General features: G+C 42.4%; 1 protein-coding gene across 15 annotated transcripts in view; it reads left to right on the top strand.

Annotated features, from left to right (window-relative positions):
* Window positions 1-17,711, top strand: part of ptprsa (protein tyrosine phosphatase receptor type Sa) — a 278,016-nt gene that overhangs the window by 223,581 nt on the left and 36,724 nt on the right. For 6 of the 15 annotated variants that reach the window (XM_074634605.1, XM_074634606.1, XM_074634612.1 and 3 more), the window contains 9 exons: window positions 784-1,377; window positions 2,412-2,506; window positions 3,505-3,755; window positions 4,075-4,162; window positions 5,683-5,892; window positions 6,153-6,310; window positions 7,909-7,920; window positions 8,234-8,349; window positions 14,090-14,137. In XM_074634605.1, the coding sequence (XP_074490706.1) occupies window positions 784-1,377; window positions 2,412-2,506; window positions 3,505-3,755; window positions 4,075-4,162; window positions 5,683-5,892; window positions 6,153-6,310; window positions 7,909-7,920; window positions 8,234-8,349; window positions 14,090-14,137 (1,572 nt within the window). The remainder of the gene's footprint in view (window positions 1-783; window positions 1,378-2,411; window positions 2,507-3,504; window positions 3,756-4,074; window positions 4,163-5,682; window positions 5,893-6,152; window positions 6,311-7,908; window positions 7,921-8,233; window positions 8,350-14,089; window positions 14,138-17,711) is intronic. The other 9 variants (XM_074634614.1, XM_074634608.1, XM_074634619.1 and 6 more) reach the window with 5 other exon arrangements.

The raw sequence follows: 17,711 nt of genomic DNA, 5'->3' as shown, positions 1-17,711 counted from the left end.
GGAGCTTACATGTGTCATGAAATGGTAATGGGTACAGCGATCACTCAAGAATTTAGAGGCTCTGAGGATCTTCCACCACGTCTCCATCCAACGCAACCTGACTCAGTTTGTTAGGGAGTTATCTGATGGACGGGTGAAATTACAATTATTACTGAAAGTGTAGATTTTGTAGTCTGTTTATATAGTCACTGAAAATTCTTAATTCTCATTGTTTGGCAGTCCTTGTCCACTCTTGTATTGTACCATGCAGTATAGTATAACAGGTCTGATGCAGGTATTTGTTTGCCATGCTACATTAATGCTTCAGAAGTATGCTGTAGGTATCAGTAGCAACAGTGTTTAGGATTTAGGATTAGGATTTATCTTAAAAGCACTGAAATGGTATGCTTAAAGTCAATGCACTTTAGCATCGCTGAACTTCTGCTATCAACTGTTTGGTTCTGAGCTATATTTTGCCTAATAAATAAGGAGAAACAGAAACTATATTTCATCATTTTTAAAACAACTAATCTTTATAAAAAATGAATGACTTGTTTTTAATTTGATGACATTGTTTATTGTTGGCAATTGACCATATATGAGTAGGCTAATAAAATGGTGTTTGCCTTGTAAAAATCACTTATAGTTTCCCCCAATACAACTACATCTGTAGTATTCCTGGTGTGTGTTCAGTTTGTGACATCTACATGTGTCGTATTAAAGCCTGTTACTTTAAACTTATTCATCTTTATATAACTGTAAAGCTCAGATATTAATATATGTTTTATTTATGTGTCTGTACAGTGCCTGGTCTGCCCTATCTGTCAGTGGCTCAGGACTCAGAGAAATCAGCTGTGGTTCGCTGGGACCCTCCAGATCTCACCAATGGCATAGACCTGCAGGGTTACCGGCTCCAGTTTGGCCGGAAAGATGTCTCTCCTTTGGCCACACTGGAATTTGCTCCCCAAGAACGCCAATACTCTGTGGGCAACATTCACCGGGGGGCCACCTATCTCTTTAAAGTCTCAGCCAAGAGCAGGGGGGGCTTTGGGGAAGAGGCCGTGGTGGAACTCAGTGTGCCCGAGAATACGCCAGGGGGATACCCTCAAATTGAAGAGAGGTCCAACGTAACGTGCTGCTCGGTGCAGCTGTCCTGGTCTCCTCCCGTGATGGCGGAGAGGAATGGGCTAATCACAGAGTACACTTTGGCATATAAGGAAACCGGTACCGGAGGAGCACCGCGGGAACTCCGCTTGCCCCCCAGCCAGTCCAGCTATGTTCTCAACAGCCTCAAACCCAACTCGGCGTACGATGTGAAAATACGTGCACACACCAGTGTAGGTCCAGGGCCCTACAGCCCGCCTATCCAGTATCGGACGGTGGCCTTTGATCCAACAGGTAGGACTTGACTGTTTCTTTTCCAACCCGGTTGGCAGGGGGTTGGAAATTGGCTTAAAAAAAATCACACAAAAATGAAAACTGCCCCACCCCCCTCCTTCAACTGCCTTCACTTCTCCTCAAGAAAAGCTTGATATTAAAATTGTTTGCCGTGGGATACTCACTTCACTAACCCAAACAAGGTAAACCAGTCAGTAAGTTATAGTCAGTCATTATGAGAAAGAGGAGAGCAGTAGAATCTCAAGGTAAGTGGTGTTTGGTCAGACACTCCTGTCAGTCATCCCTGCAGCCCTTTGCCAAGCACACTCACGCAGCTAATGCCATCTCACATCCCCAGTGTTCAAACAAGGTAGGAGCTCAGTCAAACCCAGTCACTGCAAGAGTATGTTTGGACTATTCTAAGATGACAGAAAGCAGATTTTGGTTCTTTATTTTATTTTTGGTTTTGGGTTTGTTTTGAGATATTCCCCCCTTCCTAACCACTTTCCTAATTCCTCCTTTCCCTTTCCCCTGTCCCTTAGTGGGACAGTTTGTGGCATGGCATCCCCCAGATACACTGCTAAGGACTGTTGGCATGCTGTGTTTTGAGTCTGTCTCTATGCCCGCTTGGCAGCACGTTGGCAGTGCCAACCCAGACTCAGTAGAGGCGTAGGAACAGTTGGCACTGGGACCACATGGGTCAGTTGTTAATCCTCAGGTGGTCGTAGGTTCAAAGGCAGTGTTGAGATGGGTTGGCACTACCCACGATAGCTCGCCAGTGGGCACTCCCTTGTGCTCCATGGGTTTGTTGTCCATGAGTCTTACGTGCTGTGTGTCTTAACCAATGGCGTTGCCCTTCTCACAGCCAATCACAGCTCACCGTTACACTCACTCTCCAACCCAGAAGAACGTTGCAGGGGAACACCAGCTTTTCTTTTTTTTTAAACCAAAGGTTCTTCTTTTGTTTCTCTTTCCTTGGTCTCTCAACACGTTCGATTTACTAAAGCTACACTGTCTGTTTTTTTTTTTTTTTCTTCATTTTTTCCATTCAACAGATGTTCCACAGAATTTCACTGTCAAGTGGGCCACCAAAACCACAGTGGTCATTGCATGGAAGTTTTCTGAAAGCAGGTCTCCATACAAATGCACGGTGAGTTTAATGTAGGGCAAACTGTCAACTGTCGCCAGAGTTACGTTTTAATATTAAAAAACATTTTTTTTAAAGGGACTCTATGTAAGAATCAGAAATTGCTTGTTAACAGTAACACCTGTGGCCGTTAAGTCAACGACAGTCAGCGTCCTGTTGCCCGTGCTTGTGTTCACACTACATAGACACGAGCGAGCATCGGTCAAAACAGTGAGGCGACGCACACGAAACTGAACGGGACTGACAGCTAAAACCACAATATCACTATATATTTCACATGCTTGGCAGAAATGTTAGCTTACCTGTCCAATGGGAATTTTGCCAGCTCAGGGTCTGTTTTGATACCCAAAAAAAAAAGGTCCCTCCATGAATCAAAGGCCAGGCTTTATCCTAGTTTACCCGCAACGTTGAGGGCGTTTTGCAAGACCGACTTCACTAGATATAACGTAGGTTTTGTTTGTGCTTCCGTGGAGTTTGTGTTGGAGTCTGAGTTGTGGTGGGGGCTGGTTGTTTGTTGGCGTTAGCATACTCCATTTTCTAACCCGAACGTTAGCTATGGTTGCACACTATTAGCCCTGTAGCAGAGCTGAAGAGAGTAAAGGTACTCGCAAACATGCATTACGTCACATCCGTTGGATTTCCCCGGAAAGACCGGCCCGCATTCTTCCCATTAAATGTGATTATGTGTAAAAACTTACTTACAGTCCCTTTGAAATCCCACTCTGAATTTTATAACTGATTTTCATCTGTTTTTCTGAAAATGTTTGTGTATTTGCATTAATTCACTTCCCAATCATTCTCATTTCCAACATACCCATTTCGACTTGTGTAATCATCACAATGCACATGCATTCTTACCTACATCTGTTGTTACCTAAATCCACCTCTTTACCTGCCCACCCATGTCTATTAAACCACCAATCTATTGACCTACCAACCACGATCATACATCCCCCTTACCAATTATCGATTAACCTTCTGGACCATCTATTGAACTCTAGATCGAGTACAACCGTCAGAAGATGGATGTGGATGCCAGGCAGATGAGGGTGCTCGTCACTGGGCTGAAGCACAACACCACCTATGAGTTCAAGGTGACCTGCCAAGAAAGCATGGACGGCGGGACAAGACACCGCGTGACTGCCAAGACTGCGCCACTCATCCTGGTCAAGAAACCCAAGCTGGACATCTACGCTGAGCCTGACAACATGCTCACCATGTCCTTCCCACCGGTCGATACCAAGGACATCAAGTAAGTACAGCTTGCTGAAAGATGGGTTCTGCAGGCTGAATTATCTTTGAGGGTTGGGGTATTTAGGTCTAAGTCTTGACGTGCTTGAGATCTGATGTGATATGGATTGGGATCTCAAGGTGTCTGAGATGTTGAAATGGGAGATTAGGTTTGGGATTTCTGAGACATGCTGAACTTTGCTAGAGCCCTTGCTAGGATTGACTTATCGCTTCAATTTCCTGTCAACCCTGTGACGAATGTTTTCATCTAAAACAGCCATACACTGTCAATAATGGCTTTTCGGTCATTTTTGTAATTTACTTTGGTGGTGTGTTTCCAGGACCTTCTACGTGGTTGTGGTGCCACTTAAGAGTACCTCAGGAGCTGTCAAAAACCTGAAGAACCCTGATGAGATGGACATGGAAGAGGTAGGATCAATTAAAAGCAAAAGGTTATTAAGGTTATTAGGTTAAATGGGTGCACTGGGTCAAACAGAATGAAGCGTATGTAATAGGAAGAGGCAACTTCAAAACTCTTTTGAAGAGACTGTAATCTTTTCCCACTACTGGCAAAAACTGTTTTTATGGAGGGATTCCAGAGACACTTGTTTGTGTAATAACAGTCGCATGTGCTAGGCAAATTGCATTGTACACACCATGTACCAGACATGGGCACTCACAACAAAAACGTAAGTACATCTCAGCTATGCTAATTTTTTTTTTCCCCTAAGCATGCAGAAGAGAGAATTACACAGTCTTCTCCCACTCTTGCCATAGCTCGAGGTCACCTTGAGCGCCAGATCAACAGCTACCATCCCTATTGGATTTGGGATTACACACATTCCCTCTGCTTAGTGCCTGCCTCTGTCTGCAGTTTGAAATGAATGAGAGGGGTTGGGTGTTGGGGGGGTTGGAGCCTGGCTGTATGGAACTTTGCCAGAGAGTTAGCAGCTTTTTGAAGGTTGCAGTTACACCTACTTTGTTTTCTTTGGTCTCAGTCCGTTCACTGAAAGGGATCTAGTTATTGTACAGAACAGTCAATTTATTTATTGGAAAAATCAGTGGGGGATGGGGTGGTCCCATCATTTATTAAATATTACACCACATACATATATTTTCATAGTTCTCGGAACTAAAGAGTTTACTGATGCCACATTATTTTGAATCTCTTTTGATCATCATTAGCCGTCTTTCCATTCACATATTTTTTATTATATTTGCAATAGAAAAGCTGTATTGAAACGGCAAAATTCAATTTCGAAAAAAGTTATTGCGTTCGCTTGAGGTGGTTTATGCCTTTGCCGAAAAAGAGTTGATGCGCTAAATGGGTTATGGAAACGCCCTTTGCCGAATAAATTATGTCGTAGCGAACATTTAACTCACATGACTGATCTGCTGTTTCTGCTGTCGGCGTCTTCTCAGATATTCCCATAAAGTGTGAATGCTTGTCTTCGTCTCCGGAAACCATGAAACATGGCCAATACTAGCTGACATGAAAGAACAATTAAAACTCACCCAATTGAAACTAATTCCCTACTTCTTCTACTCTGTTTACTGACGGATTACAGCCATGCATAGCTTATAGCGCCAACTTTCTGACCAAACTATGCTGTAGCCAAGTTTATTCGCTCCAAACCAGTTGATGGAAACGCCCCTGATTCCCATTTCTTTTTTTGCAACGCTTCAAAAGTTTGCTTGACGATTGAATGGAAAAACGGCTGCTGAAATCTACTCCCTCTTGGTCTTTTTCAATCGGGTGTTTCAACACTGCAGATTCTAAACAAACATTTAACAGCATCAGAAAACATTATTAGCTCAGACTTCTCTAGTTTTAATCCTTGTAAAACATCTGTCAATGAATTTGGGACAGATAAAGAAAAACACAAGAGGGTAGCTAAAGAAACACATGAAAGAGCAAAAGTAAACTAATGCCCATTTACATCAATCAGCTGTTGCGGGAGGTGACCCCGAAGCGCCGTTCACGCCGTCAGCTGGCTCAGCTGGACCAGAGGAAGCCCTTCATCACGGCCTGCTTCAGGCACCTGCCCTCCAGCTACACGGTGGGATCGGACTTCCGCCACAGCAGCTGTGAGAACAAGCCTCTTGAACCTGGCAAGGAGTACGTCTTCTTCCTGCTGGCTGAACTCAACGCCACCGGGGTGAGTTGCTGGTTCAGCTCAGTTCAACACAGTTCAGTCGACTTACTTTTAGTCAATTGCTTTTTTCTCGGAGTGGATTTAATAATTCACTTCTGTTCATTTAATCGTGGTTCACTTGAGGTTTGTTCATCTGAATCTAACACATTTCGTGAGTTTGGGTTACTCTCAGCTCACTGAACTTCATTCATCCCACGCATATACCACGCTGTAACCTGGATTGTGTTTCATGTGTAAACTTCTACCTGTTTTTTTCTGTTCAGAAAATGTTTGCCACCAGCCCTTACACTGACACAGTGATGACTCCCATTGTGGAGCCCCTGGCAGTAGAGAGTGGTGACGGACTCATATGGGTGGTGGGCCCAGTCCTCGCCGTGGTCTTCATCATCTGCATCGTCATTGCCATTCTCCTGTATAAAAAGTGAGTTGGTTTAAGAGGGTTTTTGTGAAGAATGCAGTTGGACTTGACTGTGTAAAAAATAACGTTGTTCAACATGAAATGATAGAAAATAACACACAGTTTACAACGTATTAGTATTTTGGAGTGTACAGAATAAAACGAACAACGCACAATGAACATTTTCTTGCCATTTGATGTTGAACAAGTTATTTGCAGTGTTACAGTGCTATTGGGGAAATAATTGCATGTTAGGGAGCATGTTGAAAGTGGGGGCTTATTCTGTATTCATAGCAGCATGATATTAGAAAAAAACAAACATTGCTGCATGTAAGAGCGTTTCTTGTGAAAAAGATGGTTGTGGGAAGTGAGGGGGTTGGAGAAAGAAGAGAGGAGGAGATTCTTTGAGATGGTGCTCAATAACTGAACTAAGAATGGTACAATATACCAATCCAGATATGTATTTAAATAGGTATGCAGTATATTTCAAATGTAAATACCTACAAACTTTAATTTAACTCTAACTCTACCAAAAAGTAAACACAACTACAAGCCAAGTATACCTTTCTGGAGGACTATAAGGCAAGAATACATAATTATACTTTTCTTAAGTATATCTCCATCAGAAGATTAAGTACAAGTAGGCCTATAAGCATACTTTTCTGTATACTTGTCAGTATAAGCCAAGTATACTTATGTATACTTTTGTTAAGTATATCTCTCATAAGTACATAAAAAGTAAACTGAAAGTATATTATCCTATTTTAAGTTTAAAGAAGTATACTAATAGCGCACTTGAGTAAACTTCTTTTTGGTAAGGACAAAGAATACTCCGTAAAGGTGTTACTTTATAGTCATTTTAATCATTATTTGTTTAAATGTATGCTATTAATATTTTTTTCTGGAGTGAGTGACCCTATTTTCTGGTGGTGGACATAAAACTATTCTATTTCATAAAACATTTCCCCCCTTGGTTTACAGTTAGTTGTACAGTCTCAGTGACTGCAAGTCCCAGCTGAACAGTAGTGCAAGAGGTCGCCCTACATACCAGGGAAGATCCCTGTATTAGGTTTAAGGGGGCTGGTGTGAGCAACACAAGTACAGCTTGCTACTGTCAGATGATCCCAGACTGTCTGACCTTGCCTTACCTCAGTCTTTGTGGTTAGGGAGAGTAACATCTCTCCTTGGATCTCTCTCTCTTTTTGTCTCTCTTCTCTTTCTGTCCCCCTCACTCTCCCATCTCCCTCTCCATCTCTCCCTGGTGAATAGTGTTTCCCGGGTCTGCCCTTGGCCCTGACATTCCCCCTTCCCCATCTGTATCTGCACCCTCACACACATACACAGACACAGGCTCACGAATGTATGCACTTACTTGCACATTTTTTACTGATACATGTGCACACACACACACACACACACACGCATGCACTCACCTCCTCCAAATGCTGATGAGCTTTATCTCGCGTTTTTGCGAGCCCAGCAGCGACCCCTGTGAATTTTAAACTGCTCTCTATTGATTTATCTCTCTTCTTGCCTCCCCCCCTTCTCCCTTTCTCCTTGTGTGTTGTGTTTTCACCATCTTTATATATTTATTTGACTCCTATTGCTTGCTCTGGAAACAGCAAACCTGACAGGTAAGGTTTAGCCGTACTTTATTGCATTCTACAGGGGAAGACAAAATAGCCTGCCTCAGCAAAAAAAAAATTCCTTTAATTAGCGAAGGTGAAGGAGAATTTTTGCGTACTCGATACGCTCCCCTGTTTTTGATTCGGTTTCACTCGAGCGTTCTTGACCCAGTCAGTTGGAGTTTGCTGAGTTGTTTAGGCATATCATCATTAGTGAGAGTGGTGACTGCTTTGCTGGATCAAGCGCTCACTAAATGTTATTCTGTTGTTTTTGTTGTACGTCTTCCCTCTCTTTCTACTCTTCGTTTGTCTCGCTCTCCAGCCGCAAAAGAAAAGAGTCAGAGCCGCGCACAAAGTGTCTGCTGAACAACGCAGACATTACACCCCACCACCCCACAGACCCGGTGGAGATGAGACGCATCAACTTCCAAACTCAAGGTACAGGAAGCACACACAAACGCGCTCATTGTAAAATTCAACAACATATATAGGGATAGTTCAACTGATATATTGTATTCACAACATTTGTGGCCACATTTTAGTGAAAAACAGACTTTAATTTTCACTCATAATATTAAAGATGTGAAGAAGGAAGTTCAGTCATCCAGCTTTAGGTGTGACAGCCTGTAAAACTCACTTTGCCTTTAAGGAAAACTGTGGTATGTTATAGCTTGGGTCTTGGGTTAATATAACATTGTGCTGATCAGAGACTGTTTTGCAACGTAGTCTAAGTGTTTGACCCCAGTGGTCCCCCTCAAAAAACAAAATAAATGTGCATGATTGGACTGTTATCAGGCCATTAAACGCTGTTATTGGTCGTTATAAGCACCATAGATGTGGGTCAATAGGGGCCTACTATGCCTGCTATGTTGTAAAAGTGAAAGCGAAACATAACAGAAACATGTTATAATATGTTGTAAAACTGAATGAAACGTTACGTTTTGAACAAAAAGGCTTCTTTAGGTTTAGGCATCAAAACCACTTTATTAAGTTTAGGGGAAAACGTCAAGTTTTGGCTTAAAATAACTACGTTTCAACACTTGTGAACACAAACTGCAACTACGTGTTGTTGGTATCACACAGGAAGTGAACCTGGTCTCCTGGGTGTGTTTTGTGTCTCATCTATCACCTCTGATCTCCACCTCACATGGAGTTTCAGGCTGTCTATTCTACAGCGCCGGACTTCCGCTTCTGCTCCTGTCATAATTACTACCATGTGAATAGATGTGTAGGTGTAACAGGCCCCTATTGACCCACATCTATGGTGCTTATAGAGACTGATAACGCCTATTTAATAGCCTGATAACAGCCTAATTGGCTGATAAATGGACAGGTAAAAACACAAGTAGCTCTGCATTGCAAAAGACTTCATGGATTATTGAGATAGCAATAGTTAATGTTCTTTATTTAGACCTCCAAATAACTGCTTTAGAGTGTTGGATAAAAGCTGGCCTGTTAAAAAGCCATCTAAGGCTACTTGTATTTCCTTAGCCTAATTGGATTTCCATTCTAAGACAGTTTCCAGTGGAGCGCTCATGCCTGTTATCTCTGCAATGACAGTGGTGAGTACAACATTAGGCCAATCTATAGGTTTTATTTGGAAGGAGACCAACGTTGTAGAGAAGGAACTGAATTTTAAGGAGCTACTTACCTACACAGAAGGTGTTCCAAAACATGTTCCAAAACATGTTCTTTAGCAGCAGCTATAATCCCCAAAATAGCGTTATTGGCTGTCAAAAGCTCATATTGGCCAACTATATTATATGACAGTGGGCCAATAAAGACACGCACATGCAGAAGACCTTCTTTCTTGACACCAAATTATTTACTTACAATGTTTTATCCATGTAAGGCAAAACGTGTGAGCAGCTATGAGTTTTAATATGCACATAATTTACGAGCAGATTGGCGCACACACATGCACACAGCCTACACACAGATTAACTTTTCTCAAATGATGCAACTTGAAGTTAAATTTACACCGCAGCATGAATGATGTCCATGAAGTGCTCCCACATCATTCTGTTTGACATTATGTGTCTTCATAACTACCTGCAAGCCATATTTATGTGTGAGTGCCATGTCCCCATGTAACAATTAGCCGTTTATGAATAACAAATAGTTAGAAAAACGATGTCTGCTGTTGGACTTAATGTTTTTTTTTTATGTTCAAAACAAATCCTGTTTCTGGGTTTTTACCTGCTTTTCTCTTTTGTCTCACTTTCCGTCTGGTGTTCATCCGAGCTAAAGCCCGGTGTTAACAACAGAGCCCGTTCGATCCCAAACTCATTCTCTAAGGCTTCTCCATCTTCCTCCTGCCTCCTTTTTCAGACCCATTATCTATCGGTCTGTCTTTCTGTTATTTAGCCTTCTGTGATGGCATCTACAGTTGTTGTAATTGGTCTGAATCCTAGTTTGCTTTTTTGTGTGTGTTGTATTTTGGTTTTGAATGTACAAGTAGCGTATTTCCAGTTTTAAAACGAATCTGAGTGCAGTCACTCAGTATTAGTTACCTCTAGCTAAGCATCATGCATTATCGTGAGTTTTCCATGAGACGGGTTAGATTGTATTCTCTCTTCTAGTAGTTTATTTGACGGAGGAATGAGAGCTGCATTTTGAGAAACCTGCACTGCATTTCAAATGCATTGTCCTCTCCTGCCCAAGCCGATGGCAGAAAAGGAGTAAACCCTCCAGAGGCGGAATAAACACATCCACCCTTTTTTCCCCCATGTGTTCCCTCGTTTCTTTTCTCCTTTTTTTCGCCTCCCGCCTTTCTGTCTCCTAGCCGTCTCTCAGCCATCCATCTGTCATCCACGGCCGGTCTCTGCTCCATCAAAAGGCTCAGATTTCAAAATGGAGCGTTTCTCTTCATCTTCTTCGGGAGCCCAGTCATGCTGTCCGAGTTTGTATCTTGGAAAAAAAAAAAAAACTGACTTCTTTACATCAGAGAAGAGAGACGCGAGGATGAAAGGAGATGCACAATCCTGCTTATACGCAGAACTGTGGAAGTTCAATTTACCACTCCTCATCTTTATCTTGCCTGGTGTTCAGAGCCCCATCAGCGGTTCTGTAATGACAAGGTTAGAATGGCCATTGCTGGTTATTTGTCTCTCTGACTTCGAGCACTTTCCACTGTGCCTTCAGCTGTCCTCCTCCGTTCATTAAATTATAGAAACTCTTGTTGCAATCTCACTTTTTACATAACATTCACCAATACATGATGAGACTTCTCTCTATACCGTATATGACAAGCATTTTCATTCGACAGCCCCGTCGCCGTTCCGCAGAATTGGGCGATGTCGTTATCTCTGCACCCGGGGAATTTAATTTGAATGGACATTTTAGCCCAATTAAGTGGGCCGGTGAGCATTTGTGAACATCCCCATCAGCTAATAGCGACCATTGTTCAAATGAGCATACTCCCAGTGCACTTATCCAGGGCCTCTGCTATCTAGCAGAGCATATGCCGCATCGGCGATGTGTGCTCACTGACCCCTAGTGCTGGGGAACAAAAAATATGTTTTTGATTAGGCTTCCTATAAGCTAAGCTTGGCTAATGCGTATGAGAGAGAGATTCACTCACATTGTGTGAGCGTGTGTGTGCTTGTGCATGTCTACTTTGAAGCCTGTAGGTCATGTGACAGCCTCACAGTGACATCCCATAACTCCTTGGGGCGCAGAGTGGCTCGTTTTGTCATTATCCTCATTGGTGCCTGGGGTTTAATTGTCAAATGGGGCCAAAGTAATGAAGCAGCACGACTCAGTGGATATCTACTGTCTATCTCCTGCCAAGCTCCCGCCTTTCACTACAACTAGTCAATCTTTTCTCTCTCTTTTCATTGTTTCATTGTCTCTCTTTTCCCTTTTCTCTCTGTTTCTCCTTTTATTTTACTCTCTCTTGTTTGGTAAACCATAACAGTTGGTGATCAGCAATGACATTTGATGGGAGGTTAAGTACTGTACTTGTACTCAGTGGTGGTACTCTGTTTTCCATTCTGCATAATGAGTACTTTTACTTTTGATACTTTATTTTGATGATAACACTTCTGTACTTTTACTTAAGTAGCATTTTGAATTCAGGACTTTTACTTCTTATGGATTATTTTAGGAACGCTCTCTCTCTCCGAAATGACCTGTGATTGGCCAAAGTCTCCTGGCATGGGCCAGACTTTTTAAAGCCTGAAAACAGAGTCACGAGGAGGTGCAGAAGTTTAGTTATCTCTCAGAGCACTTGAATTACAATATGCTGAAACGTTATTATGGATTTTTTTCCCAATGATGTCAAAAACATTCTGCCTACTGCAGGTTTAAGTAAAAAAACAAAACAGAGTACTTCTTCCAGAACTGAATAAATATATAGTTCAGGCACAAATAGAATGAGAAAAACTCTCCTCCTGCAAATTAAAAGACAGGTGAACTGAGTTTCACTCTGGGTTTACTCTTCAACATATCTCTGATATATTTTCTATTTATGCCGTCTCCATCTGTGTTTCTCTTCATCTCCCCCCTCCGATACAGCAGCGTCGCATATGGCACTTCACGCCCCCGTAATTCTGTCAGAAAAAGTGACTTCCACATTTAAGCATGTAAAAATCTAACATTTTTTCTCACAGACGGCATCAGACATTTGCGAAACCCGCAGACGCCAGCCAATCGCTCGCATGCATCAGCAACCTACTTGTTTCTCCAGATTACAGCAGCGGCTGCAACAACCGTGCCCTCCTTCTCCTCCTCCTCGCAAACAGTTCTATCGAAACACACACACGGCACACGCTCACATAAACATAATCAGACACGCCTGTTCCTCCCTCCCGCTGTGATGAATGACGTGTGGAGACAGTGGATCAGAGCACCCCTGCTAGCTTTAATTAGTCATTGTCACAAATCAATTAGGGAGAGGGGGATGTTCGATGTCTTCATCTCTCCGCGCTCATTTGGCGCCGCCGGCCTGACGTCCCTTTCGCTAAGACGTCAATGCAAGGTACACACCCAGCAAAACTCAGTTTAGCCACTTTTAATTTAGCAGAATTGAGTTTTGCAGTGTTTTGAGGCGGACATACATCTTAATCATGTTAGTGTTTTCCTTTATTCCTTTCGTTGATTTTGGCTCCCAACTGGGATAGATAACTTTTTACTAAATCAAAGAGGTGTTTTATGTTTTTGGGACGAGACTTTTTTGAGTTTATTTTAGAAAAACAAACTTCTTCTTTTTAATGCCCACAAATCATTTCCTTCCATTTCTCACTTCGTCTTATACATGCTCTGGAATCTGTTTTCTTTGGATCAAAGTTGCCACCTTTGGGTGATGTGATCCTCTCTTATCACCGAGTGCCTCTGTTGATCTGATTTCAGCTTTCAGCCCTGGCAAAATGTATTTCCCTTCACTTGACGGACAGGTTGGCAGCATCCCATCAAACTGCATCTTTTAGCCACATGTCCACTTAACGCTGTCACAGATGGCTCCTTTCTGCTTGAGCAGCTGAAAAGACCCTGAGTCTACCCGGACATAGCATCGCTGACTGCAGCCTCAGAGGACTTCTCCTCTGGAGCAAATAAGACTTTGAACCATCGCCGCCGCCGCCGCGCTCCTCCGAGCTCCTGACTCCCATCAGCTGTGTCTCCACAGCTGTCAGCCAGGAATGCAGACACTTTTCCACACCTTTCACTCCCGATGCTGTTGCCTCAGCACCGAGCCGCTGACAAAGGAACCTTTTAGAGTTGGTTTTCACCAGGAAACATAAGCTGGTTTTTCCCCTTCTCATTGCTGCCAATGGGCCCCTTCCAACTGGTGCTTATGAAAGCTTAGAGATAGCAAATCAATTTTCTTATCCCTGATCTCTATGACCGCTGATATGGGGCTTGGCAGAAGGGTTTTCTCAGCAGGCTGATGCCCGTGGCTAACCAGTCTGCTCCTGAGGAGGACTGTAGCTGATCTGATCTGAAAATGTTTGCCCTACTTTTTCATGTCTGTGTGGCCTCATGTCTGTCATTCAGGCCACCCTGGGAAGGGCCTGAGTTTACTGATTGGTGAACTGTTGGTAAAAAAAAAGAAAAATCCTTTTATTTCTTGGTCTTTTATCATTTTTGCACACTTTTATGTTTTTCTTTTGACATAGCATTTTATGTTGCATTACAGCCTTTTGAAACCATTTCCCCTTATGTTTGCTGTTCTTTACAGATTCTGGTCTAAGCAGTCCTCAGAGTGAAGCAGATTTTGACTATGAAAGTTAGTCTCTATGCTTTTAGCATTTGCGTACCAGCTTTCTTTATCTTTTTTTTTTTTTTAAAGCACGCTTGCCTCCATTTACAAATTTGCATTTGTTTGTTTTTTTCACATTATGCAGCAAAATTCCAGCACTAATTAATTTCATGTTGGTTTCTATTGGTATACTGGGCTGTTTCTTTTTTTTTTTCTTTAATTGGATGTCAGTCACGATATTCACTTGGGCTGTTGGCTGTGCATTAATCCACCATGCATAAATAACCTGTGCGATCACTTCTGCTGATGTAGAGATGGTTGAGAGGTGTGTTTTTTTACAGGAGTACAATCTCTGTTATCCCTCTTCCTCACCTCCTTGTTGTTGTTCTCCCTCCTCCTCCTCCTTCACCACCACTGCTCCATTTCCATCCTGAAGTAACGGGGTCTTTTCTGTGCTCCGAGATAACGAGCAGAATTAATTAAAGCGGTGGCAAACAATGGCTCGACATTTGATCACCCCCGTCTCCCCGCTCGCTGCAAAAGGATCATCCGGGAGAAAAAGCAGAGTTTCTGGTTTTCCTCTTCCCCCTTTTTCCTCCCCCTTTATTTCCTCTGCTTACCCACAGACAGACTTCTTCCCTTTTATATGGAAATACGCAGCATCATAAATAGGCTTTTTCGAGAGAGAGCGAGAGAGAGAGAGACTGCTTTGGCTTATCAAAAAGAATCATTATATTTCTCAGGCGCATCGACTGCGGATCGTGAGATTGGAAATGTGTAATTAGACGCTAGTTTGTTTTTCTGTGTTCATTGATCACGCTGTTGATTGCGGTGAAAAAAAAAAAAGGAAGAGTCTGTACGTGGATAGTAAAATGCCACGGGGGAGGGGGCGTTGTGTTGAAGAGAGAGATGAGAGCTTTGGAGTAGGGGGTAAAGGGAATAACAACAATTTGTCTTTGAGTGACTTTGCTCGAGTACGGGTCACGGCAAAGCCAAGTAAATCTTTTCTTGGATAAACACGGCAATGTACCGTGCGGTGTGTAAATGACAAAATGGATAAGAGAACGGAGCAGACGCATTTGTCTTGAGAACAAAACAAATGGGCGAGGTTGGAAAGGTATACACTGAGAGAGAGAAATGGATGCACAAACAGATTGGTTTAGCTGTGAGGTTCATCTGTGAAAACATGACAACGTACAGCGATATATATAGCGTTATGTCGGCAGAGGGCATAAAGGTAAAATAATGGATTATGGATTAGGATTCAAATAGTTTTCATACAAGTTTCTCCTAAAAAAAAGTTTTAGGGAATAAACAAACACTAGTATGTATAACCTTCAGCCTATCCCACTGGCAGTGCATTATTGTCATTTGGATGTATATGTAAACACTTTGGCCTGATATATCTCTCCAACCGTACCAGGCACTTATACATGCAGACAGTAATGTGGGCAGTAAACACAAACTGAAAGGAATTGATGGAGTCTGAGTATATCAGTATCTCACACACACTCACAAATACACACAGAGACACACAGAGTAAACTCTACACACACACACACACACTCTTTGATCTCCCCTCAAACAACCCACTCTTGTTCTCTCAAGGAGAAGTGAGGCCCCTCATTTGCATACGCATTTACTTATTCCGCTCATATTGTCTGATACCTTTTCCCTTTGAATCCGAGGCAAGTAAACTGACAACCAAATTGAATTTGCAATATTTCCCTCTCTTTTTCTTGATGCTCATCTCAATGAATTCCCGCACCGCAAGTGATTAATAATTCTCTCATTCTCCAGTGACGCCACCGCAATCTCGCCTGCTTTGTCAGCTCATTGAGAAACTCAAGTATGAATAAATGAAAACCCAGTTTCAGTCCAAATACATTCATATAATCTCCTATTACCTTACGAGGTTTTGCTTGAGTTTATATTAAGATATTGAAAAGAAAATTTAACACTGGCTTTAAGAAATATAAAGACACCTATTAATTTAGTAAACATCATTTAAATGAGGATCATTAAGGAGGGCACGGGTGTTTGTCAAGTAGGCCGTTAATGCAGTGTGTCCATGCATTTTCCGGAGGATGTCACGGCATCCAGTGTCGTCTCCATTTTGTCTCATACATGCATTGTAATCTGTGTTAATCTTCATGTAATTGACGCCGCTGCATTGTTCTGTCAGTGTGAAATAAATTAGCATTACTAATGAAGACTGTCAGCATAGAGAGAGTTAGGCTCCCTCTCTTTAAGCGCAACAAAAGCAGCCCAAACATCAGTGACCCTCTTGACATTGGGGGAGTAGTATAAGCATTGTGAGCAAAGGGAAATTAAGGAGAGTTAATGTGATTATGCCGATTTGCACGCCCAATTAAGCCTCGGCAACTTTTTTGTGCGAAGAGATTTGAACATTATGTCGACTTTTGACCTCGCGGCTCGGCGGGAAGAGAGGCCTCTTACTGAAAAACATGAAAGCGTTAAGTATCGCCAGTCTGGCACGCGGGGGACGGAGCCACAATCTATGGCTGCTCCATATTCCATTACATGGTCTCAGTATTATGCTCCTAAATGGATTAGTGACTGGAGTGCACAGCAGTGCTGATAATATTGTAGCTTCAGCGACACAATGTTCAGTGGATATTGGAGCGAGTCAAAAAAAAAAAAATCTCACAATTTTCCCACCCAACTGAAGCGCTAGCTCTTTCTGGGAATTCCTTTGCATAAATGACAGAAGGATTTGGAAGCGGACATGCAACGGAGAGTGCTTTTTTGTGTGATTTTTGAAAGGTAAGGGGTGTTCATCTTAGAGCCACTGGGTTGAGGAAAGGGTAGAAACGGCAGCTCGCTTGCTTTGCACTGGCTGGCTGGAATGGAGCAGCTCACTGTGTCACTCAGCATCACTCACACTCCTAAACCTCCTTACCCCCCCCCCTCCCACCTCCCTACCCATGAGCCCCCAGGTCAGGGCTCCACTCTTGAATAAGTGCCTTTTTTTATAGAGGCAACCATGCTAACAACACAGCACAACAGGAGCATCACAGATATGTTAGGTCTGATCAGAAAACTGTTTCATCTCATCTTTCTTTTTGATTGAGGATGGTGCCGAAAGTAATACAGTTTAAATGTTGAAAATAATAATAAATAGTATTCATGTATCAGTAACGAGAAATAACTTGTTACATCCGCTTCAAGTAAAACCGTATTTCCATTGCAAAGTTGTTGTTTTTTCCACCAACCAGCGATCCAGCATTGAATTCTTCTCACTTTCGATTATCTTCAATGAGGAGTACAAGGGATTCCCGTCAACATTCCATTTATTCAAAGACTAAAAAGGACCTTTGTGTTTCTCATCCGTGATTTCACCATCAAAAACGTACATTTTTCTCATCTTGTGTCATTTGTAACTAATTCTCTATTTAAAAAAAGATTGATGCCTCCGAATGTTTTTCTCCGGCTACACTCATCAGGCAACATTGGTCCTATTGGTCCGTCTGTCTGTCAGCATCATGACCATTGTGAAATTAATACAATTAGGTCTGTGATTGTATGCTACCAGCTTCTTTAGCTCAACAAACCTAACTGTTTTTGAGCTCTGGCCTGG

Source organism: Sebastes fasciatus, chromosome 5 (assembly GCF_043250625.1).
Source record: "Sebastes fasciatus isolate fSebFas1 chromosome 5, fSebFas1.pri, whole genome shotgun sequence".
In the NCBI taxonomy this organism is placed as follows: Eukaryota; Metazoa; Chordata; class Actinopteri; order Perciformes; family Sebastidae; genus Sebastes; species Sebastes fasciatus.
The sequence above is the reverse complement of the archived record's forward strand: the minus strand, read 5'-3'. Positions and strand labels throughout refer to the sequence as shown.